This window comes from Coturnix japonica, chromosome 7, assembly GCF_054131305.1.
Source record: "Coturnix japonica strain WE chromosome 7, WE-NBRP24, whole genome shotgun sequence".
Classification (NCBI taxonomy): Eukaryota; Metazoa; Chordata; class Aves; order Galliformes; family Phasianidae; genus Coturnix; species Coturnix japonica.
In genome coordinates, this window is record NC_140669.1 from 14,347,504 (window position 1) to 14,371,846 (window position 24,343).

The 24,343-nt window shown below is 49.7% G+C and overlaps 1 protein-coding gene across 2 annotated transcripts in view; it reads right to left on the reverse strand.

Annotated features, from left to right (window-relative positions):
- The window catches only part of ITGB5 (integrin subunit beta 5), a 39,055-nt gene extending 16,897 nt beyond the window's left edge, over nt 1-22,158 (reverse strand). The window contains exons 1-9 of one of the 2 annotated variants that reach the window (XR_014947911.1): nt 21,820-22,061; nt 18,962-19,047; nt 15,040-15,244; nt 10,684-10,933; nt 7,756-7,924; nt 4,123-4,284; nt 2,697-2,792; nt 2,004-2,093; nt 282-416 (exon numbers count right to left, since the gene is read on the reverse strand). Coding sequence is in view for 1 of the 2 variants with exons in the window: in XM_015868641.3 (XP_015724127.3) it covers nt 282-416; nt 2,004-2,093; nt 2,697-2,792; nt 4,123-4,284; nt 7,756-7,924; nt 10,684-10,933; nt 15,040-15,244; nt 18,962-19,047; nt 21,820-21,931 (1,305 nt within the window). In the remaining variant the exon portion in view is untranslated. Of the gene's footprint in view, nt 1-281; nt 417-2,003; nt 2,094-2,696; nt 2,793-4,122; nt 4,285-7,755; nt 7,925-10,683; nt 10,934-15,039; nt 15,245-18,961; nt 19,048-21,819 lie in introns of both variants that reach the window. The other variant, XM_015868641.3, reaches the window with a different exon arrangement.
- Between the last annotated feature and the right edge of the window lie 2,185 nt (nt 22,159-24,343).

Sequence of the window (24,343 nt, forward strand, 5' to 3'; positions counted from 1 at the left end):
CCAGGCTGATCCCGCTGGCCCTGCAATGCAGTGCTGATACCAGGTGACAACATGCCCTCCTGATCATGCCCAACATGTTCAGGGACATCTAGACTTCATAGAATAACAGAATCATAGAATCACTTGAGTTGGAAGGGACCTTTAAAGGCCATCTAGTCCACCTCCCCTGCCATGAAGAGGGCAGAGCTTTTATCAGTGGGTTTTTTTCACATTACCGCAGCACAGTTTTGAGGCTAGCAGAAGAAGATGGGCAGCCAGGATGTGCAGAGAGACAGACTCACCGTATCTCCTATCTTGAGATCCCCACATTTTCTGAGCCCAGGGTAGGACAATCCATCCTGGCAGGTGGCAGTGAAGGTCAAGCCAATGTCCTCGGGGCTGTCCCAGACAGTGAGTTCTACTTTGGACCGAATGCTCTGAAAAAACAATGAGAAATAAAGTTGTCAGGTTAACACGGGCAGGCAGGTTTCTTTTGCAGAGCATTCTGCTTTGCTATATTGTGTTGTATTCAGAAGGCATGCTCTTATTCCCTTCCTCCTTCTTCTCATCTCTCCACCCTGCTACACAACCCAGACCTCTTAATCCAAAACAAAACAAAGGGAAAACTCTGTTTATAAGTATTGATGTGAAACAAGTTTGTTTTGTTTAATTCTTCTGATTGCTGGAAGTGATGCACTGTGAGCAGCATCCAAAAAAGACAAAGGCTACAGAACACAGGGCAGCAGGTCAGAAGGACCACGGTATGACCTTACCTGGGTCATTCTTACGTCCTGATGCAAACACCAAGATTTCTTATCAGCCTTACAGGGTAATGCTATTAGCCTAATTTAAATGCCAATTATTATTAGCCACTTGGCGCTGCAAAGCAGCATACCTCCTCACAGCGCTGCAGACACTGTGGGAGGGGTTTTGTTGTTGTGCTGTTTGGTGGACCCAGGCCTGCAATACCTTCAGAAATGAGCAGAAGACTCCAGTGGGATTCAGGGGAAGGACCTGGCTAATGAGAAGAAGCAACTCCTGACCGAAATAAAGCTGTAACAGTGTAGGGTACACTCTAAGGTGGAGCATTTCGGTGTGAACACAAGGGAATTATGAACCTGAAGCGGCTCCAAAGATAGCTAACACAAAGGCCACCTGCCATGGGAAACCCACCAGTGCTGTACAAGGGAAGGGTTCAGGAAAGCAGTGCACTGTTTGACCCCATGGCTGTAAATGTCAGCTCAGACACTGCATGTATGAAGAACCCTACCTGAGGGCTAACCCAAGACAGCAAAGGATTTCAGTTTAGCCACAAAGAACACGGGAGGAGCAAAGTACTTTCACAACAGACTTTCACACACAGTCACACTTAGTCACACATCTCACACACCCAACATCCTCCCAGAAGTACAGAGCTGAACCATAAGGATCCAGCAGAAATCCAACAGAAATGCAGACAGCTATCCCACTAGCTTGCTATCTAGCTGCTTCTGGTCACTCTGCTCCCCTTATCTCTATAGAGATGCACAATGACCAACCCAAGGATACCACCCAAGCCACATCATGGCCCTGGCATGTCACTGAGCATCAAAAAGCAAAGAAATGGTCTACTTTCTCTAATGGTAGGGTGATCTGTGACAACTATTAAATCCAGGTTGCATTTATGGTGTAGTCCTACACATAAAGAGATGTGGGACCAAACCTCTGCTCCGCCACAGACCAATTTGGGCAGCCCTGTGCTCCTGCTTCAGTTCACACAGGGAAGACCCAAGAAGCACTTTGCTTCCATGTCAGCCCAGCAAGGGCCCAAGCAGATGACATCAGCCCAACCACCAGCATCATCCTAAAGAGGACAAGCAGCTCCTTTCCCTCCCCAGGGTGGATGCAAGCACGTCAGCAGTGACCCACAGTGGAGAGGACCAGACAGATGCAGCCAAGCCTGGGTGGAGCACACGAGGCAGGGCTCAGCGAGCTCAGCTTTTGGCGCTCCCACCACAGCAGCTGGGGCGTTAAAACACACTTACATTGTAAGCCTTGACGATCAGCTCAATGATATTCTTGGAGTCCTTATGCAAAATCTCCACTGTGGTCCCAGGAATCAAGGCAGTGAAGTTCTTGAAAAGACAACAAGAGAAAAACGTGCTGCGATGCAATGTGATGCGGCAGCCGAGCTTCCTCGGGAGCGGGTGTGGAGCATGAGCTCAGCCCACAGCCCCATGGGGACTTCCAGCACCTCACCGCCTGCCTGGCTCAGTGCAGAGTATGCACTTCCCAAAAACCCAGTCTGCATCCCCACACCTCTCCACCCGCTCCTGCCATGAGGCAGCCCAAGGGAAGAGCCTCCTGTCATGGGAACGGCCAAAGGAGCTCAGGTTGGGGCTGGGGAGATGGAAAAACACAGCTGGGCAGCAGTACAGCGCTGGATTAGGTAATGGGATTGAGTCATAGCAGAAATGGCTGAACAGGTTTCTGCTCTCCCATCTTCTGCGTGGCAGTAAGATTAGGATACGGACTATTTTAGGTACGCACACGCTCACTAACAGAGAGATCTGTTTGCAGTAAGCAGCTTTAGTGCTTTTCACTGAATGACTGCGCTCTGGGCGCTAGCAGGATGATGTGACAGCTGTGCCAAGCTGGCGGGACCTAAGGGCACCATGGCCAAGATGCTCTCAAGGGGCACCCTAAGCCAAACCCATGGACGGCTCAGCAGCACTCACCTTGTACAGGACATAATGGCTTTTTGTAACAGCGAAAATCAGGTGGATATTGTTTTCAGCCAGTTTCTCCCCAAGGAGTGCCAAGGAAGGATAATCCTAGGGGAAAAACAACACAGAAAGAATGATGGGTAGCACTAAGACTAATTGCATTACTCTTCCCCCAACAGCAAAACCCATGGCATTTCACTGCCATGTGAAGTGAACCACTGTATCTACAACTGAAATAGTAAACACATTCTGGTTTCTCTGTCACTCCTTGACTATTTCTGCTACTTCACCTATCATTAGAATGCATGAAATGACAACACCATGAGCCACACCAACACCCGAAACACTATTTTTTTCCCCTCTTCTTTCCTCTTTGCCATCAGCCAATGTGCAAGTGTAATAACCTAGTTGCTAACCGCAGGGGTGCAAGACATGACCATGATCTAGAAATACACTAAGCAGAGATGTGTGATTTTTTTTCTGACAGCTCAGATATCTATTGCCTGCTCTTGCTGCATAGTAGAGCCATGAAGAGGTGAAAATAAACTTCAATTTTTCAGAACTCAGAGAAAGGCTGGCAGGAAGATACTGTTCTAACAACCCATAAGCTTATGGGTTAATAACAAAATGGTATTTACTTCATTTTGAAACTCCAGTTTCAGGCCCCAAGCTGCTTCTGAAATGCAGCTCTCAGAAAAGGCACCTTGCTCACTTGCAAGCTGAAGGGCTGATTTAGAGCCTCCAAGATTCAGATAAACACCGAGAGAGCATCCCCATGCCAGCTCCCCAGCACAGCTCCAGTACAGCAACTGTACTCCAGAATGCAAACACTTGCAAGATTGCAAGGGCTGCGTACAGGAGGTTCTCTAAGGAGCCATAGGGAGCCATACAGAAACCCCTCTTGTTACAGAGTGGCGTATGCAGGAACAAAAATCATAATTAGTTCTTGTGACCTGCTGGATAAAGCATCATTCTGCAGGAGGATGTGATAATTAGGCAGCAGACAAATGCTCATTCAACACAGAAGTTTCCTCCACTGAGTTTAAATAAAGGGGGGGAAAAAAAGGGGGCTGGTCTGTTTATTTAGTACTAAGATCTAAGTTAGGGTTGTGTTCAAAAGCTGTGAATAGGATCAGCACCGCGTTGTGCTCCTGGCAGCATCCACATCAAAGTGGGCTCAGCCTCCCTGCTGACAGCCTGACAATCCCTGGGCACTTTGTAGTTGATGATGCACTTCAGCGTGCCAAGTTACATTTCCCTCTCTGTCAGTGAATCCTGACAAAACTTGCTGAGCTCTGAACCCATCTTTGATCATCACAAGAGCATGCACTGATTGGAGATGTCTGAGGGGAAGAATAAAAGCACACTCATCAGGAGCAAACAGCACCCAGAGCAGCACAGGGCCTGCTGACACCCTGAGGTCCCTGTGCCCACTCACCAGCTGGCTGGATGCGCTGTACTCATTGGCCTCGTTCAGATGGCACTGGCCATCATGGGGCTGCACCAGCCCCCCCAGCTTCCCATCCAGAGCTATGTGGGGCACATCATCCGTGGTGAAGACCAGCAGGTGGGATGCCTCCTTCCGCCAGCCGATCTTCTCCTAGGCAGAACAAAAGGCCTCGTTAACACTAATTAGTAGAGCACCATGCATCTGTCCACCCATATCTGGTGAGAAAAGAAGATGTTGGGGCCCTTCAGGCATTTCCCAGCACCTCCGTGCAATGCGGTTACTTAAAAAGGCCTGAGGAGCTATGTGGACTGTCCACCAGACCTTTATTACCCCGATCCAAGAATAAGAATTTCAGCTGCTTTTATAGTCAGAGGAGACCTGCCAAATTCCTCTGCACGCGTTTCATCTGACCTCGTTTCCTCAGCTCATTGGAACGGCTGTGCTGATGCAAACAGCATGAGAGCTGCACCAGCCCCACTCCACATTGCTCTTGCAGCCCACTCAGAAGAGCAGCTTCGGGGCTGCAGCGCAGGAAGACCCTTACCTGCAGCCCGTCTGTGCAAGAAACAGATGTTGTGACTGCCCCTGCATGGACAGATCTGCAAGGATAGGATTTTTGCATGGAAAGGCACTACAGTTGGATGCTAATTGCTTCCCTCCCACAGAGCTCCCTCAGCTCTGCACCAGCCCAAGAGGCAGATCCGTGCCTAAGAAAGCACACTGAAGCTGCTCGTTGCAATGGAAGTGGAGAGAAACAGAGGAGCCAGAAGGAAATTTTTGGAAGCCATCAGGCAGCAGCTCTCTCCACCTACACATGTGGATGGCTCTGGCCTCCAGCTCATGCCCCCACAATGCACAGAGGATGGAGCCAGAAGCACCCAGATGCAACCCACATCTGAAAACATCCAACTCCTCCAGATTTCACTGCTCAGCTTATTTAGTAACATCTGAAACCTACTTCATCCTACATTCACATGCCAGCTGACAAACTTCTGCAACTTGGCTGCAGGCATTTCCTATGGAAACCGCTGGTGGGGGTGATGGTGAGCTGGCAGTGCGCACAGAAGCATAACCATGATGGCCACCACAACTTTCAGCTGCAGATGTGAGTCACAGCCCACAGACTGCCGACCTTTCCGATAAATACAGCTTTGGGAGAACTACCCCAGACTCTACTTCCTTTTCTTCCCCAGTGCAAGAAGTTTTTTCTTTAAGGGCATTTTCAAGAGCCATGCAATGCAGGTACGGCCAGAGGAAGCCCTCATTGGCAGGACAGGTGTGCCATGTAGAAGCACACTTGCCATTCAGATTAGAAAGCAACAAGGGCTTTTTTGGTCTGGGAAGTGGGAGCGCTTCCACTGAAGCAACCCCACCAGACAAAAGGCGGAAACCCAAAAGTGATTATGGCTCTGACAACACAAGCAGCTTCTTGCACCATTCAGACACCAGACAGACACCCACTCAACAGCCCAACCAACTTGCTTTCCTTAGGGTACCCAAAGCTGACTTCTTTAAGTACTGAAATAAAAAAACACAGATTCCTCTTGCTTAGAAGTGTGCACAAAGCAAACAAGCTTCATTCAGACAACAGTTATGCAGCCACTCCAGGCATGATCCCTCTGTTTTCCTGCCCGCTGGCACCACCTTCTCACCAAGGGCTATGCACCACTTCCCACACAGACTCACCCCTATTCTCATAGAAATACTGAAAAATCTGGGCAGCATATCTCAGCTGAGGCACCCAACCTGAGAACAAAGCCACACAGTGCTTCAAGCCAATGCACCAACACATTGCAAAATGTGCATGGCTGCTGGACACGGGTGGAAAAACCAAGAGGTTGGCAGTGAGCAGCTGCAGCACCTCTCATTGCCTCCGCCAGCAGCTGCAAAATGCTAGGAAACGCCGTTCTCCACAAGACATGCAGTGCTCTGCTCTGCTTAAAACAAACAACCAAAGAGGTTTGCATTTATTTTTACTGGCCCGTGATTTTTGAACAGCAATCTGCATTGACGCCGGCACTGGTTTTAATCCCCGTGGGATGTGAAGGTTTGAAAGGCGGGGTGGGACCTGACCTGAGGCAACATGGAGGGGCAGGACGTGTCTCTGCATGGCCACGCAGGAAAGGATTCTGCCTTGCTCCCAGACACTGCTGTCAGAATCACCACAGCTGCCTCAGCATACCCCAGCCCTGCAAACCCTATTGAAAAGGTGGCTGGACTGCTATCAGCACTTCTAAGTCTGAAGCAAACATCTAAATTTATGCTAAACGTAGTGCCTAACGAGCACTGACCAAAAGCAGTTCAAAAGACACTTCATTTTACAACCAAGCATCACCTCCTTGCTGCAGCTCTGTGTATACGATCTGCAACTTACGCGTGCCACCAAGCCCTACGATGTCTGTACTTCAAGATGGCAGAGAACCAAAGTACTGCAAATGGAAAATGTAATTACAGAAAGTTGATTAATATTCCTGGCTAACCATTCTAGCATCAGCATAAAGGCTTATTGTTTCAGGCTCTTTCATTGCCTCCAGAATAACATTTACCATCTCTTCATCTTTCAGAGAGGAGCCAAACACGGACCAGTTATTAGTCTGTATTAACTGTGCAAGCTCTCCTCTCTCCTTGGTTTAAAGCCTCAGCCAAAAAATGACTGGAGCATTACAGAGCTCTTACAGCAGCTCATGCAGAAGAAATGCTTGATATGAATTACACCATGAAAATACCTAGCCGACAAATGAGATACTGTTTCTTCCACCTTTGCTTGCAGGGGAAAACACTGTGCTCAGACACTGGGGCTTTCAAGGGCTGTCCCTTGGGTTGCTACAAATGGCTCCTTTAAATGCTCAGGGGGTCTGAAATGCCCTGAAGGGTAAAAACTGGAAGAGCTGGAGCACACCAGCAGGGTAATGCAGTCAGGTGACAATGGGGAAACCCACCCCATGGCCACAGACAGCCCCAAATAACCACCTTCAAAGGGAACAAAGCTCCCCTTGGGGTTTTAGGAAGGGCTTAGGAAGCACAGCCCAAATGATATTCCATGCGGTATTTCTGCACTATAAGGAAATCCTGTCCCATTTCTGCAGTAAGGAAAATGTGACGAAGAAACCACAAAGAGCCACAAAGAGAAGGGCGGCACAACTGAGTCACCACCTTGAGACATCCCTGCTCAAGTGCCACCTCTGAGCCACACAATGAACTTTGTACCTGCAGAGCGCTGGGAGCAGCACTGTCCCAGTGCCAGCAGCACCTGTGCCAGGCTGGGAGAGGAGAGACGGCTGGCTCTGAGGCATCGAAGCCAGCAAGGCAGGCTCGGTCCTGTCGAGCACCCAGCATGAACAAAGGGAGATCTACGTTCCCACTCAACCCTGTTGCACAAGCCTGCATCCCACTGCTCCCACGGATGATGCTTATCTCCTGGCTCCCAAAATCCACACCCACAAGAAAACAGGACCTACCAAAAGAACTGTGCAAGGCTGAGCTGTACAAAAGCCAAATTGTGTGTCAGAGGGGAAAAGGCAGCCGGAGCTGTCCCTGTCTCCAACGCACAAAAGGATATAAAGCAACCCAACTGCTTGCTCCAGGAGGATTTTGAGGAACAATCTTGCAGTGAGAACTCACCTTGCACACAGCAGCCTGCAAAATTGCATCGAAACCTCCCTCTGGGGCATCCCTGTTCCGGGACACCTTCTGCTTCTGCACTTCTTCATTAAAACGGTCGACTTTGTCCGTCAGGGACAAGAGATGGCGGAAACCAAAGGAGGGGATGCAGCTTGGGAACAGCTTATAGCTGCAAGAGGAGCAGAAGAGGAGTGGTTAGTTAAGAGTGGTATCAGCCCCACCAGGAGCCACAAGCTGCAGGAGCTCCCAGCTCTGACCACACAGGCCTCCAAATCTTTGAGCCTTCCCCAAGATTTCATGCTTTAGATGCTCTGATTTCTGGCTAGTTATCTGCAAACACACAGCAGAGCCTATCTCTGTTTCCACCCTGTGCTGGCTTTGAGCAGCTAAAGCTTACAGAGATCTCATATGGACAGAATGTCTCCGTACAATGTTCAAGTGGAGACTCCAGGCACCCAGGCCATATGGCTGTGGGGTTTCAGTGCCCATAAGTCACTGCAATTTCCACACTAGAGCCCACAGCACAGCAATGCAGTCAGCATGCACCTACTTAATAACTCATGCATCCTCCCACTCTCCCTGTGAGGCAGGTGAGCTAGCACTATCACTCCTGCTTAGACAGGAGTAGCAAGGAAGGAGCAGCACCCTAAGGTGGAGAAATGATGCAGTAGGCTGCCAGGAAACCTTGCAAAGCAGCCAGGAGGCAACAAACCTCGTGGGTTTGGTGTTCAAAGGGTTGGTGCTCATGGTGTGCTTGAGAGCCCTGAGCTTGAGAGTCCTGCAGCACAGGCAGGAGGTGAGCATGGGCAGGGGAGAGGGAGGAGAAAAGTTAAGAATAAGAGGTGTTTACAAAGGAGTTGCATTTGCTGTAGGTCTCTCTTATCTTCAGAGATAGAAAGCAGAAAATGATCTACTGTGGGTAGGCTCTAAGACGCTTTCTAACAAAGGAGCAGTTAAAGTTTACCACTGCTGGTGGCTCTAATCCCTCCCATGCCAGACACTGCATGCCACATGCATGTCCTCACAGTGCACACCACCACACATGGACCGAGCAGATCCAGCCTCCTGGGCACGGCAGCTGAGCTTTGGTGCAGCAGCAAATAAAGACTAAGGAGATGACTGCGTGCATCCCTGAAGCCAAGCCAAATCTCAGGGGCAGGGAAAGACCTGTGTAGAGCACAGGACACGGTGCTGTGGTGTCAGTGAACAGCCTGTGTAGAGCCACTTGTCCGTGCCCAGCCAGGTTCGTCAGCCAGATGGTTTCCATTACAGCAGCGTCCCAAAGCTAGGCGTGCAAGGGATGCAGAATGGAAAATACTGCATAACCTGAATGCTCTGAGCAAGGGAAGTGTTTGAAGAAAAAGTGACAGATGAAAGTATTCCTTCACTAGCCAGGGCTTTCATCTGGGTGCTGTAGGACTTGCTATGCTCCAAAACAAGCTTTGTACTTTCCCCTGACTTACCTACTTTCATCCCACTATAAACATGTGCAAGGGCACCAAAGTCAAGGAGTTCCAGATTCGCAGCTATGCTTCACAGCCAAAGCATGAGTTTTTAGCATTAAAATCACCATCCAATTGACTTTCCTCACTGGATAGAACTGATGAAAAAAAGTGCGTGGATAATTTTGTCTGGTCAACAGGTGATGAGATGCCAAATATATGGTCAGTGCCAGAAGATGGCAACAGACTTACAGCTGATGAAAACTCTCTTTAATCTGCTTCTCATACAGAAAACTTAGAGCAAGCACACTCATAAAGCTTGGCGTCTGTGATGTGATCTTACAGTCTAAGTATCTCCACATGCTTTACAAGAAAGGGCCAACTCTACTGCCCTTACAGCAGTAACGAGCACCCCAAAAAAGGGATGAGGAGAAGAAGGGACAGGACAAGGAGCAAAAAGGGAAGCGTTAGAGGCGACATTCTCCAAGGAGGTGACTTCAGGTTGGATATTTGGCAAAATTTCTCCTCACAAAGAGTGGTGATGCACTGGCACAGGCTGCCCAGGAGCCACTGTCCCCACAGGTGCTCAGGAAAAGAGCAGATGGGCACTATGTGTCACGGTTAGTGGGCATGGCATGGACAGGCTGGGGTTGGACTTGGTGATCTTTGTGGTCTTTTTTAAGCTTAAAGGACTCTATCACTCACTGCTATATCCATCCTCACATGCCAACATCCAAATCCATCTGAGCCTGCACGCCCTCCACGTCAGCCTATTTCACTGCTGCATAATCCTTGATTCAACAGACTAGATCCTCTGAATGTTACAAGTCAAACAAAAAGACACTAAGAAAACAAGGAGGGAAAAAAAAGAAAAAAAAAAGGCCCTGATAACACTGCAAAGCAAACTGCATTATTTTGTCTGTTGCAATTGCCAGTTTGCTTTCCTTCCACGGCAATAAAGATGAAGGAAACTGCCTGACATCTTCAGAATGCCTTACAAATACTCACTAATCAGTCTCACAGGCCCTTCCAAATCTCACTTCCCCCAAACACTTCTGTTGGGAAAGAATTGCAATGCTTTAGTCTCCTTATCTGTAAAGCAGAGAAGAAGAGCTTAATTGACCTACTCAAGCCAAACTATGACTCAGAGCCAGGATCAGAAATCAGGAATTTCTGGCTCTTGTTCCCAAAGCCTGTTAAAAAAAAAAAAAAAAAAAAAAAAAAGCCTGCAATGTCTGCATCCTCTTCAGGTATTTAAAAATAACTCTAGATTCCTGGCACAAGAGTTTCACGAGTCTAAATGCAGAGTAACCCCAAAAGCTGCTCCAAAATTGGGAATTGCTCAATTTTGAATGGCTCTGGAGCATTATCACAGAGTCCCAAAAGTGCGGTTCAGTGCCTAAAGCCAGAATGGCAAGGAAAGACTCTCCAGACACTATCAGTGTCTGCACTGGGCTTCTCCCTTTGGGAAAAACCTATCACTTACCCAATGCAGGGATTGTTTTGGTATCTTGGTGCCGTGTAGGAAAAAGGAGAAATGTTTTTGTCCACAAAAGAGCCAAAGCCCAGCCGGAAATTGCTCGTGAGCTTTCGCATCTCTTCAGCCAGCTTGGTCCCCAGATTGCGAATATTGTCCAGGTCATCATTCATGGACAGGGAGAGATCCATCAGGTAGTACAGGTCCACGGGATAGTCCTCCACTTGGCGGACCTGCACTCGGAAGGAGGTCCGGTCACCTGCATACACACAAGAGTTGAGAGCAGTGAAAAGTGCTGCAAGAAGAGCCTTTGCACATGTCAAATGTAGACTGTGTGCTATGTTTGCTTTCACCGTGCTGAGCAGACAGGTCTCTTGCAAACTAAGAGGGTTAAGGGAAACAAGCTTTTTCCAAGTCTGCTCCTCAGAAGACTAAAAGGTAAGCAAGCAAGGCCTGAGCAAGAAGGAAAGGAGGTAGAGCAGGAGAAGGAAGAGAGTCAGGAGGAAACATGAGACGAAGGCAAGACATCCTCTGGGCTGTGCCTGGAAGGCAGATTGAGGCAAACACAGAAGGAAGACCTTTCAGAAGGACCTCTCCCCAGGAAAAGAGTCATGTCACCATCGTTCTGGAGAAAGCAGGGCAAAAAGGGAAGTGAAATAGGAAAAGAGGGATGTTGCAGTCAACTGGGGAAGTACCAAAGCGGAGATGAAGCTTTCATCCAAAGTGATGAACACAAGGGAGGGAGCTGACAGGACTGAGTCAGGCTGAGAAGACATGAAAATGAGCTGAAGCCTCTCCGCTGACCTGCCACAAGTGCTGCCCTTCTGCAAAGCTCTTTTGGCCAAAATGGTGTCCAGAATGGGAGTCCACGTGTTGAAAAAGGTCAACTGGCATCAGTATGAGCTCAACTTCAAGCCAGAAGGAACACGGAAAACTTCTGCCTTATACTTTGTCAATAGCTGAGAGAGGGGACAAACGGAAACCCCCAGCACTCACCAGCTGGAAATCCCATATCTCCTGCTGGCTCTGCACCCCTTTTGCCAGCTTGGTAAGCCCTCAGGGGCTAAGGCCATCTCAAGACCAAAGCTCCCCTTCCTTCCCATCTCTCCCTTCACAGCCCAGGCTGAGCTTTCAGGCACCAGCAGGTTCCACAGCACTCTTTGCTTCCTCCCTCTTCAGAAATGAAAAGCACATTTTTTATTATTGTGAAAACATTTCCCTAAAAGTTTTACTGTCTTCCTCATTGTTTGCAGCAGCACAGCTGCTCCCACTTACTTCCAGCCCACGAGCAGGCGATGGCAGCATCCCCAGTGCTCTGCAGCATCCCCAGCGCTCTGAAGCCCCACACAGTGCCAGATCCTGCTCCCCTGAGCCCTGTGCCACCCCCAAGATCCCCACTTAAACCACTGAGAAAAAAGGAATCATGCCCCAGACACAGCAGCTTCAAAAACTGTTCTTCCAGAGTAAGTCCTATGATAGGAATTGCCATGCTAGAAAGATTGTTCCACCGAACCCTTCTTGATGGTAATGAATTTATCAGTCCAATTGCCAATCAGTCCAAACACCAATAATAACAGGATCCCAGCGTTGCTTCTTCTGTCATTCCTAACTGTACAAATTAATTATCTCACTGAAAATATTGCTAATGTATGGCGATGTCAGTACAAAAGAATTTATTATTCGCTGTGTACGGTATTAGTCTGACTCTTTAGGGATAACCCAGCCCCTTCCTTCCCCCTTACCATCACCACCATCCTCTCCTTAGGGCTTTTACTGAGAAGCGTAAAAGTCAAAACTGCATTCGGAAATGTTTCCTGGATACTGTCACACAGAGGCAGCACAAAAACTGGAAAAGCTGCTTTTGGCCAATTGAAGAATGCAAACTCGGCAACCACTGATTATCCACAAAACCCTCTTCTGCTTGCTGATTTAATGGACAACACAACATTAATCTATTTATTGCTTTAAATTCCTTTTACGATATTCATACTTTTCATACCAGAACACTGTCTTATAGCCGGACTCAGGGTTAACGAGCAACACCATAAAAACAAAACGCTTGATCTGAAAGCTGCCCTGGGAAGACATCAATGTAAGGCCTTCGGGAATCAACTCAGAGCACAGAGATTTGGGGATGTGGTTTCTGCCACAGGATGCTCAGATCTCACAGCCTGGGTGGGACCAGCAAACAATTGACAATTCACCCTGTTCTGCTTCTGCTTAGCAGTCTGAGAATAGAACAGCACAATCACCACGCCTGCTGTGTCAATTGGTCTTTGAAATCCTACTCTCTGGGCACAAAAAGAAACAATTCCTGTTGGAGCGCAAAATTGGTATTATGCACAATATGCACAAAATTAAATCAATATTGTCTCCTTTCTGTCTTGGGTGCAGCCCTCAGGATCCGCTCTCAAGCTCAAGTACGAATGAATGATTTAAACCGGGGATGCAAAGCCCAGTGTTAGCGAAGTCATCAGCCCTGAGTAAGATGCTGCCCTGCATTGAAAACAACAACAAAAAAAGCAGCACAAATGGGAGACACTGTGAAAAACACGTAGATATATTTCTTCTCCTGTAGCAACCCGGGGGAATTAAGGGCAAGTCCTGCAGCCACAGAAGCAGCTGCAAAGGCGAGACAGCAGAAAGCTGCTGCCAAGACTCCTGCCCCTCCCTGGCTCCTGCATTTGTTGGTACTCAGGAGAAGCAGTACAGCCTCACCTTCACTCCTTATTTCTGCAGGCCTTTGCTGTTTGCCCATGGGAGCTGTGGATGCCCCGTCCCTGTTCATCCCTGTACATCTGGAGGTGCTCAAGGCCAGGTGGGATGTGCCCTGGGCAGCCTGATCTGGAGGGTGGCAGCCCTGCCCAAGGCATGGGGTTGAGAATGGATGTTCTCTAAGGTTCCTTCCAACCTAAGCCACTCTATGACTCTATGATTTGTCCAGGAGACCACAAGCTACTGCAACCCACAGCATCCAGGTGAAGCAAGAGCAGTGCAGCACCCTAGAGGGGTTATCAGCCCCATCTTCCTCCCATATGGGAACTTGTCAGTGCAGCCTGGCTCCCTGCAAGGCCCAGCAGGAACAGCAGCTCCTGCATCCAGCAGTGCAGCCCCAGGAAAGCCACAGGGAGACAGATGCCACGTCCCAAGCCATGGGCATCCCAGCAACTGGGGGAGGGGAAAGGAATGTGTTGAACACCAGGTGTCACGCCTGCAAGATGCCAATGCTGAGCCTGCCATTTCCCACAGTGACTGCCTCGAGGAACAGAGTAATAACAGTAATAACAACTCCCTTTGGACGGGAGTAAACCTGTTGCGTAAGCAGCACCAAACTGCAGAAGCAGAGCCACACCGGAGCCACCTTCAGCCCTGGTAGCTCCTGAAAGAGCTCTGGTGTGGTGAGCACCAACTCACACAGCTGTTTCTCTTGGGCAAAACATCCTATCTATCTCATTTTTCTGTACGCTCATAAGAGCTGTCACAGAAACACAAGCCCTAGAAACCCACACCAATTGCTTATAATGAATCACGCTTTTATACTTGCTTCTTAACTTTGCCATAAAGAGCTTTTTTTTTTCCCCCTTCAGAAACATCGGCTGCCAAATGTTTGCTAGAATTCTGAACCCACATTAAAGCCTTCCCCCACCATGCAAAAACTTTTGATAACAAGCACGCTCGCGTGGCTCCATCTAGCCTTTCACTCTTAATTTTCAATTAAAATGAAAAGGCTTAAGAAGAGTGATGGCTCAGGGGAATGAAACAAGGATGTGGATATGGTCCAAGCTCTGAGTCACAAGTTCAAATCTTCATCTCAGGCCTTGATCCCATGGCTCTTTTGCATACCAACAGAAAACAGATATGCTTTTTTAAAATAAATTTACATAAGGAGCTGTCTCAGTTTAGAGCCGAGCACTGTCAGGCTTCAGGATCCGAAGTTTCTTTAACTCCTTCCATCCAAGGAGTGCATTTTTAAGCTGAGCACGTTCCTTTTAAACGCACATAAGGGTTAGGTGATAGCTTGACATGGGATCTGATTGACCTTGCGCTGTCCTCTCTCATAGAAAACCTCAGCCCCAGCTCTGTTTGGAGCATATCACTAAAGCTGATGGGCTCTGCATGGGGCCAGCAGCCACCACCTTCAGTGAGCACAAGGACAGGGGTACAGACATCCCTCCCTGCCTGCTCAGGCTGGACCAGGCTCTGAGCACCCTGACCTAGCAGCAGGTGTCCCCTCTCATGGCAGGGCAGGTGGACTGGATGACCTTTAAGGCCCCTTCCAATTCAGATGATTCTATGATTCTAGGTCTAGATCCACTTCTCACCCACCCACATGCCACCATGGAGCTGGGAGCTGCTGGGACTCACCGGGACGAAGATTCAGGGCGACCTTCTGTGGGGTGATCTGTGTGACATCCAGGTGGCTCTGCCCAGAGCCCTTGCTGCTCAAGGGGACATTCTTGACCACGCTGCTGCTGCTGTGTGGGTTCTCAATGGCTCCGGCGCAACCATTGGCAATGAGGTTCTGCAGGAAGTCGCACCGCGATGGGACAGACTTTGTGCTGCCAAACTCCTGGGAGGTGAAGAACAGACAGATTGGAAAGGGAAGGAGTAGACCAGAAAGCGAATTTTTCCATGTGTGCATGAGCCTGGAAGCATTTGACAAAAGGAAGAGAGAATACAAACTGTAACCAAGAGAAGCCAGAGGGACAAATACAAGCTACAGAGAGAGGCTGGGGGCTCCAGGGGCATACATCCCATCTTGCCTGGGTGAGACCACATGTCCCAGCACCAGCATCATGGTACCCCTACCTCAGACCACGGCAAATAGGGCTATCACACAGGAAACATGCCATTCCAGCAAGAGTTCTGCGGGCTGGAGCACAGCTGGAGTGCTGTGACATGAGCAGGCTGTCTAGGGAAGCTCTGTTGGAGAATAAGGGACTTGGACAAGGGCTAATGGGAGGTGTTACATCGAATCAGCTGCAGGCTGGACAAGAAACCAGCAAGAGCAGACTGGAGAGGCAGCTGATACACTGCTCCCCACAGCACACAGTATCATGGAAGGGGCCCTTAAAGGTCATCTGGTCCAGCCTCCCCTGCAATGAACAGGGACATCTCCCCCTGTGCCTCCCCCAGCCCTCCTGCAGCCCCCAGCCGGCCCCCACCATGGCACACAACGGGGCATTGTGCACGGCAGGCACTCAGGAACAGCCTGGCCTCACAATGCAGCCTTTGGCAGCCAGCACGTCCTATTTGTTAGCGTGCTGGTTTTAGTTTTAGTTTTGAAAAGGCTAAAAGGAGAAAGTTGCCCAAAGCTTTACTGAATTTTCAACAGCAGATTCCTGCTCATTTCTGTACTATAATGACCGACACAACCACCTTCTGCTCAGGAGCTAAGCTACTATACTAAAATCACACAAAATAATGCAGAGAAGATGCTCGCAGCCCCTCCTTCAGCCACACAGCCAAAAAAGCAGAGCAGGGTTGGATAAATCCCACTGTTTGTCAATGCTGGAGAGCAGCAAGTGACAGGGGAAACAACAAGGAGGCAGAGGTTATCTGACTGATGTCAAACACAGCTCGAGAGTGTCCCCAAGGAAAACTTCAGGTCTTAGGACACATACAGAGCATTTCCTCTGTGTTTCCTCACAACGGGGCCTGAACACTATTTGAAAAATGCAAGGTTTGCATTCCATCGTGGAGCAGCAATGCCAAGCTGAGGCGACGGCACATCAGATGGATGTGAACATGAATTTCTTGGAATGCACCATGTAAACAGATGGATTGAGAGAGAGGAGGACTGGGACTGTGTAAATCATCTCCAGCATGACAAAATAGAGAGCAGAGTCCCTCCCAGCCAAGAACAACGCCCAGCAGAACAGCAGGTTTAGGGCAGCCGTGGAGAAGAGCTTATCTCAGACGTGATTAGTCCTTAAAGGAGTTGGACTTAATGACACTTGCAGGTCCCTTCTAAACTTGGGATATTCTATGATTAAATCAGTGAGAAGCCAGCCTTTATCAAGCACTTCCAGTCACCGCTGAGGTCCAAAACCTTTTGATGTTCACAGAATGGCTTGACTTCAAAGGGCTCCGAATCAGGGACCTGATTTTCTGTCTGGGATGAGGCAGCACAACGCAGCCTTGGAGGAGGATGCTTCCTCACCATCCATCAGCCCTTAGCAGCACATCCTGCAGCACATCCTGCAGCACCAGGCGAAAGGCTCTGGGTATGTGTTAACAGCAATTCTCAGCTCCCAGCTCTGACTGTCCCACCAAGCAGAGCCACCAGCAACACAAGGGACACAGCTCTCATGGGCTTCCACCTCCTCAAGGCTGCTTCAGCCACCTCAGCCCACATTTTGTGCAGGAGATGCCCCTCTTCAGGAGAAAGTCAAGGGGAAAAACCCAGCTCTTGAGGGGACACAGAGCACCATTTATGGTAACTGAAAAAGCTCTCAGTTCAGCAGCACCTCTGCACTTTTTCAGCTCCCTATCTCTGCTGCTTCTGACCTATTTTCTGCTTAGTTTTCTTCTAAAATTGGCCCCAGGGAATTGCCACAAAATGACAATTGCTGAGCTGCACTGGCTCGTGCTGCAGAATGGCATCTGCTCAGAGATCACACCCCGCAGCTCTTGGTATTGGCTAACACTGCTTGCTGGGCCTGTGCACCAATAAGCAAGCAAAAGGCGAAGCATGCAAGCAGATAGAAGTTAATGGAGATTAGGTCAACAATGTGACAATTACATGCTCATTGGCTTGAAAGTTTTAAGACAAATTGCTTGGCATATGCAAGAACAGCATTGGCTATACATAACTCTGACTTCATATGTACTATGCTATTCCCTATGGTTTTTGCTTAAATCAATTCAATCCTGCAATAATTCAGCAGAAACTACACTTTCTTTCCTCACTTAAAAAGCTGACATGTTCCCTCCAAGAGATCCCTTGATTTTCTTTCCTCATCTCCAGGTACAAACTCCTGCAATCACAAAGCACAGGGTACGTGCACATCGCTGGAAAATATGGGAGAATTCAGTTCACCAGGGAGGAAATTTCAGTTTAATCAATAGGATTCATTAGTCTGCATGCACACACACAGATCTACCTGCATACATAACCCATGGGTGGATATACAACCACACAATGTCCACACATGCCAGGTATTTTCCCCTGCCAGCCCTGCCCCGATGCAAACTCAGGAGACAGCCAGCCACATATTAAACCTCCTCTTTCAAGTGTTATTTAAATAGATGATCCTATTTCAGCTCTGCCTTTCCTAAGCATCCCATTATAAACCAATACAGAGTTAGAACAAGAGCTCACTAAGTTCCAGCCCACAGCGTGTAATGGGGATGGCAGCTTTTTAACATGTGGCTCTTGACCAGAAATACCTGGAAGTGCATTCTTAAATAGCTACTCCAGGCTAAAGGTCAGGAAGGATTACGGAACTTCCTTGTAAACACTTCTCTTCCCTCCCTCGGCCCCTCCACTCCATTTGGAAACTATTTTGTTTGGGAACTCTTCCGTTTGCAAGATAGAGAGTCAAGCTGCCAATGCAACCAGGCTGACGTACAATGAGTGGTCACAGCGACCACCAGATCAACCTTTCTACTGGCAGCATTTGCAAAACTTGTCTTTTGATGCTAAGAATGGAATATATATATATTTTAAAGGCAAACTGTCGGGTACCCACAAGTGATAGCCAGGGCTCCTGGATGCAATATCACACCGCAGATTAGCTGCCTGGAACAGCAACTCCTACAGCTGTTTACAAGATGTCTCAAAAGCAAGATCTACTGCTTTACCCTTTCCCTTTCCCTTCTATACATCACTCATCCTGCAGGGAGCTATTCTGCTGCCTGGTAATGTGGTACTATAGCAGCATAAAGATGCTTTCCTTGGAGTGCTGCAGCTCTGCAACGGTCAGGCAGTTGGATGCAACGATTTTTGCAGGTCTCTTCCAATTGAACCACTCTAGGAGAGGTGATTTCAGACTACAAGATACCCAAAACATAAGGATGCATTTTTTGCTGCAAAGCAGGCCGGTAAGCTGCACAGCTCACTGCCATCAGTGATGGTGCAGACACCAGAAGCACTGGCAGTCTCCTGAAACAACACAGCAGATTCACAGAGGGGATTTATCCTTGTTGTAGGCCACACAGCACATACTGGGAGCATAGCCAGGTCAGAGTGCTTTCCAGCAAAGCTCCCTGCAACTGAGCCCTTGCAGTGACAGTGCCCCGTGCAAAGGGGGAGGCAGCTGGAAGAGCAGAAAAAGGAACATACCTCTTTGGAGCACCAAGCACATTTGGGATGGATGAGGAGACACTCTTCGCAGGATGATGCACTTCCACTCGTGCACAGGTTGAGACCTTCAGCAAGAAAGGACAGAGAATGGGGTGGGCTAAGCTTAATACACTGCAAGTTTGGTGTCATGAGCAGAGAACCACTCAGGATAAAAGGCTTGGGGAGAATAAATCTTCCCTTCTATCCTACATGGAGGTCTTGGTTTCCGTTCCTTCCCCAAGAAATAATGAAAAAGGACAGAAATTAGCTTTGGGGGAGCTGAGAACCACTGAAATACGATTCTGGTGATTACTCTTTCCTCTTTTTCAGTGATGCCTGGTTAATCAAAGAAGGAAATAACACTGCTGACAATGCAGTAGCTGTGCTTGGCCCAAAGGTGGCTGTCCCCAAACCCCTGAGATGCACACCCAGCCCCCTCCCAGTATTTCCTCAGGAAAGCAGCCTTAGAAGATATCCACCTCCCCTCTGATGACTCCCACAGCTGATTGCTGTCACAACGAATTGCTTTTACTGATGACAGGATTCACTTGCCCAAGATACCCAGGCTGGGCTGACCAATGGCCACACCATCAGCAAGGCTCTGTGCTGCCGACCAGGGACACTGCTTTCTGCTCTGGGTACACAGCTATTCCCATCTGCAATCATCCAGCATCTGGGCTGGGAGAGGATTTCAAAATAAAGCAGAATGGCACAAGTTAAACCCAACGTCAATGGCACTGGCTCTGAATGCAGCAGCTTGTTTAACCAAGCCTGGGGCGAGGAATGTGCCCTTCAAAGGCACTGATGCTCCAGCTGCCCGGAGTGCAACTCTTAACATCCACTGTCAATACATAATTAAACTAATTTTCAGCCCAGGGGCTGCAGACTCCCAACGAAATGCCTTGGGCATGAACTGGGAGCCTGCAATTCTTTTCCCTCCCGGATGTCAATAAGAGCACTGTCTGACCTCTATTTTCAGAGGGCTGCAAGCACTGCAGGATGCCCTGTGCAGACCATACGGACATGCTGATGGCTGCAGAACCACACAGGTTTCTGTCTGGGGCAAGGACCTGCCCAAGCATGGAGAAGGCATTGCTGTCCCTGCTCCAAAGCCAGCCCTACGGTGTGACCCAGCCCTGCACTGAGCCTGGCTGTGCCCTGCCAGGTGGTTCAGCCCAGCACTGGCTGCAGAGCTGGAGCTATGCTGGTTGTATGGCTTTCATTCAGGCAGGCTGTTGGCTTTCCTGTGGGCTGAACAAGGGGCTTATTAATTTTGTTCTTGCTGACCGTTAGCGCATACCCATGTGTCTCATTCCTTGTTCACACTGAGAAGTTATGTTCCCGCTCCTGGGCACTGTGAGAGCTCCAAGTACAGAGATGTAACAGAAAGCAAAACGCGGCTTGTTCAGCAGTTACAGCATGCAGGGAGATTAACACTCACACTTCCGAGCCCTACAGCTGCAATGACTTCCAGCACAGACCAAACCCTTTCCAAACCCCCTCTCTGAAGCCAATCCTTGCACCCCAGCTACCCAGCAGGCTTCCCTGCCCATCCACCTGGAAACAGGACAGCGTTTACCTCTGTTCCTCACTGATGGGTTTCAGAATGTTTACTTGGCCACAGTGATGTCTGAATGAAAACTAAGGTCTCTTCCAGACCATTGGGTGCCACAACCAAAGGCCAGCCGTGGTGCAGTGCTCCATGGGACATTCCTCCAGGGGAATTTCCTGGGGGTCTTTTCCCCACTTTGGAGCAAAACCAAAACTCCCAGCACTGCTTTCTTAAGCTGCTGGACCGGGGCTGCAAGCTGAGCTTTCTAAGCCAGAGCACAAAGACACAGCGCTTTGTCAACGATGATCTTTGCCATACTCAGTTCAGTGTAATGCCCAGTTTGGTGCAGATTTTCATGCTGGATCACAATGAAACAGGCAAAGGAAGGACCTGAGGATGCCTGTGCTCATTCACTGGGCAAGGAGAAGAAACTCAACCCGCTCCACCCAATTAACAAAACCACTCCTTTCCACCGAACTCCATGCAATGCAAAAAAATTCCACCCAGGATTTAGCTGGGATTACACTGGAGGATGACAGTACTGCCAAGCTGCACTCCACGTTCACATCTGCCCTGATGCCACCAGCTCCCAAACCCCAACTGCATTGTGCAGAAGGATCCAGCAGGCTCAGACAGCATCCCTGAGCCCATCCTGCCGTTGGACAGAGCCATAGGAGCCCCAGTGAGCCGGGGAAGGCATCACATCCCAGAGGGCTGCTGAGATTTTAATACTTAACACCAGTGATGCAGAGCAAGGTGGGAATCCCTCACAAAAGATACACCACAGTTTTACTTGTGAAGATCCTCCGGGCAATCAGACCGCATTTTAAACCTGTTTTGCAAGAAAACCCTGTCCAGGCAGCTCCTCAAACTGCAGGATGAACGCAGTAGCTTGCTGGGGAGGAGAAAGGCGATATGCTCTATGTTTCTCCCAGCCATGTACGAGAAAAGAATCGCTTTACTTATGCTGGAGATGCCCCATCCCTGGGGGTGCCCAGGCTGGACGGGATCAGTTCCAGCTCAACCCGTTCCGCGGTGCCCCGGTGCGATTCCAGCAGTACAAAGGGACTCGAGGAGCTCGGTGTCCCTCGAAGGACCGGCGCCAGCATCAGCACCGGGAGGGGCTCTCACCGAGACGGCTTCACAGGGATGCGGGCACAACCGCGCCGCAGGGACAAGCACCGGGCAGACATGGAAGCGGGGTTGACGAAGCCGGCCGGAGGAGGGGAACTCAAAGCAAAGCAAAGCAAAAGAAAGTTAACTCCTTGCCCCAACGCGCGGCGGCGGCTCGGGGGCCCTTCCTTACCTCTGCCGGGCTGCAGCGGGGCTGCCAGGAGGAGGAGGCGGAGGAGGAGGCGGAGGAGCGGGGGGGGCCGGCGGGTGGCGGCGGGGGCCGGCAGCCCCCCTCGGCGGGGCATAGTGCGGGCGGCCGGGGCTGCCCTTCCCGCCGGGCCTCCCTCCCTCCCCGCCGCCTTTTGTGCGGCCGCGACGGCGGCGGCGGAGGAGGAGGAGGAGGACGACAAGGAGGAGGAGGTGGCGGGGGCGGCGCTGGGGCTGCCCGGGGCGGGCAGCGTGGAGCCGTCGGGGTCCGCCCGCCGCTTGTGCCGCCGCTCGGGTCGGGGTACGGAGCCGGGGAGGCGGAGTCCGGAGCGGAGCGGGGCCGCGAGGAATCGCACGGGCTCGTGTGTGTGGTTGTGCAAGTGTGTACGTGCATGCTCTCATGTGCGTGCACACGTGCGCGTGTCGCGCATGCACGTTCCGACACCCACGTGCAAATGTATACACGCGTGCATGTACACTCGGGCTGATGCAGACACACAGAGGCACATGCATGTAGTGGGTGTCAGCTTTGTGCACAGCTGGGCTTTAAGGTCCCTTCCAACTCAAGTCCTGCGATGCACACTGTCACACCCGGACACAGCCACATGCACACACAGATATGCACACATGCATCTGTAGCGCGGGCACACCGATCTCTGCGCCTGCTCACTGCTGTGCTGGCACTCATTCCCTCCATGCCACTCTTACGTGGCATTTTTCTGCTCCAGGGATTCTTGACAAACAGTGTCCATCCGGTGGAGGGCTCTGAGCCAGGCTGTGCCCCCCCTCCAGCCCTGGGTCTGTCCTCAACTCGATGGGACATCAACACTTCAGATCTAAGGGGAACGGTGGATTTATAGCAGCGTTTGCACTGCTGGCAGGCTCTGCTCCTGCTTTTAAAACAAAACATAAATCAGCTGTCAAGCTGATGGCTGATTACAAAGGTATTTTATAGCAACAGCTACTACCTGCACACCTTCATGCCAATTCAACAGCATATCTACTGGATCTCTCACCTTTAGGTTTGATCAACGCACATCCTCAGTCCCCATGCTTTTACATACAACACTGGTTTCTTCAGCTTCTCCAGGCCGCTGGGCCACACCAGGTTTGGGTTTCACCAAAGCTGTCCTGGGGCAGTAACTCCTGGTGTGGCTGCAGAGCTCCTCTGATGCACACAGAGCAGCATTTCTCACTGCATATCCTCCATCCCTGGATAGAAGACAACCTTTCTGTAAACACACACAAGTACATATGGTTGCAAATATATATGGATGGTGTGAGAGAGCTGCGCTTGTCTCATTCTCAAGAGTGAGGGTCCCTCATCCCTTGCCTACCTCGATACCCTTCTCCCAAGCCAGCACTGCACTTCTACCCTTACATGCAGAGCTGCTCTGAAGGGCCTCTGTGAGCAAAACCACACTAGGCCTTCATCTTCCTCTTGGGCTTCCAAGAAACCAGACTTGGTATATTCACAAGGTTATTGAGGACAAAGGCATTGTACAAAGAAGGCCAGCTTGGATGGGGCTCTGGGCAGCCTGGTCTAGTGCCTTATCTGGTGATTGGCAACCTTGTCCTGCAGCTGGGGGTTGGAACTAAATAGACTTTGAGGTCCCTTCCAACCCAAATCATTCTGTGATTCTACAGTTTTGGGTGGGGGGGGTCCCAAAGCAGGACTCCACCAGCTTTGATCTTCAGACATCGCCCATTGCTGCCCATGTCTTTTCTCCTCTGCTTACAATGTGCCAGTTTCCAGGGATTACTCAATCCAGGCGACTGAGACTTCTCTACTTCCTTCAAGGATTTTAGGGTCCATGGAGTCCCATGAGCCTGGTTTGTGTCATCACCCAGTTCTGCTGGATGGGAGACAGGAAACAGCTGGTTAGAAAGCTCTGATCTTTGTGCTTGCTTTCTTATCACTTGCATTTTAAAGTGTGGTGCAAGTAGGGTGCAATCCAGCGTATCTTACGAGTGAGATAATTACAAGTCTATTCTTTGGTTTTGCAGTTAACAGGCAAAACAAATAAAGTGGTTTATCAATGATTCTTTGGGTGTATTAAAGATACGTTTGCATTGTCATCTCTCCCTCATGGCAGGAAGGGTGGATAAAAGCACCCGGTTCGTGTCTAGATAACCCTGTGCCATCAAAGACATTCTAGGTTCCCAAAGCTGACCCCTTTTTTGCACCAATCCAAACAGAATGGTGGTCCCCATAGGTAGGACCTGATCATGCCATGGAGGTGGGAGTGCAGACCAACACCGTGGGCTTTGCCTTCCCAACAGGGCTTCCCTGCAGGGGGATGTCTCCTGCTTTTTGCACGGAATCTACAACGAACTCCAGTTCATACAACATCCATGTCAGATGGCAGCAATAGGCAACAATCATGTGCAATAAATAAATAAACAGATAAATAATCCCATCATTTCTCCTACAGTTAATGATGCTGCTCGTGCTGCTGCTTCCTTTAAATACATACCTATATTTACCATCTGAGGTCCAGCCTCGGTCT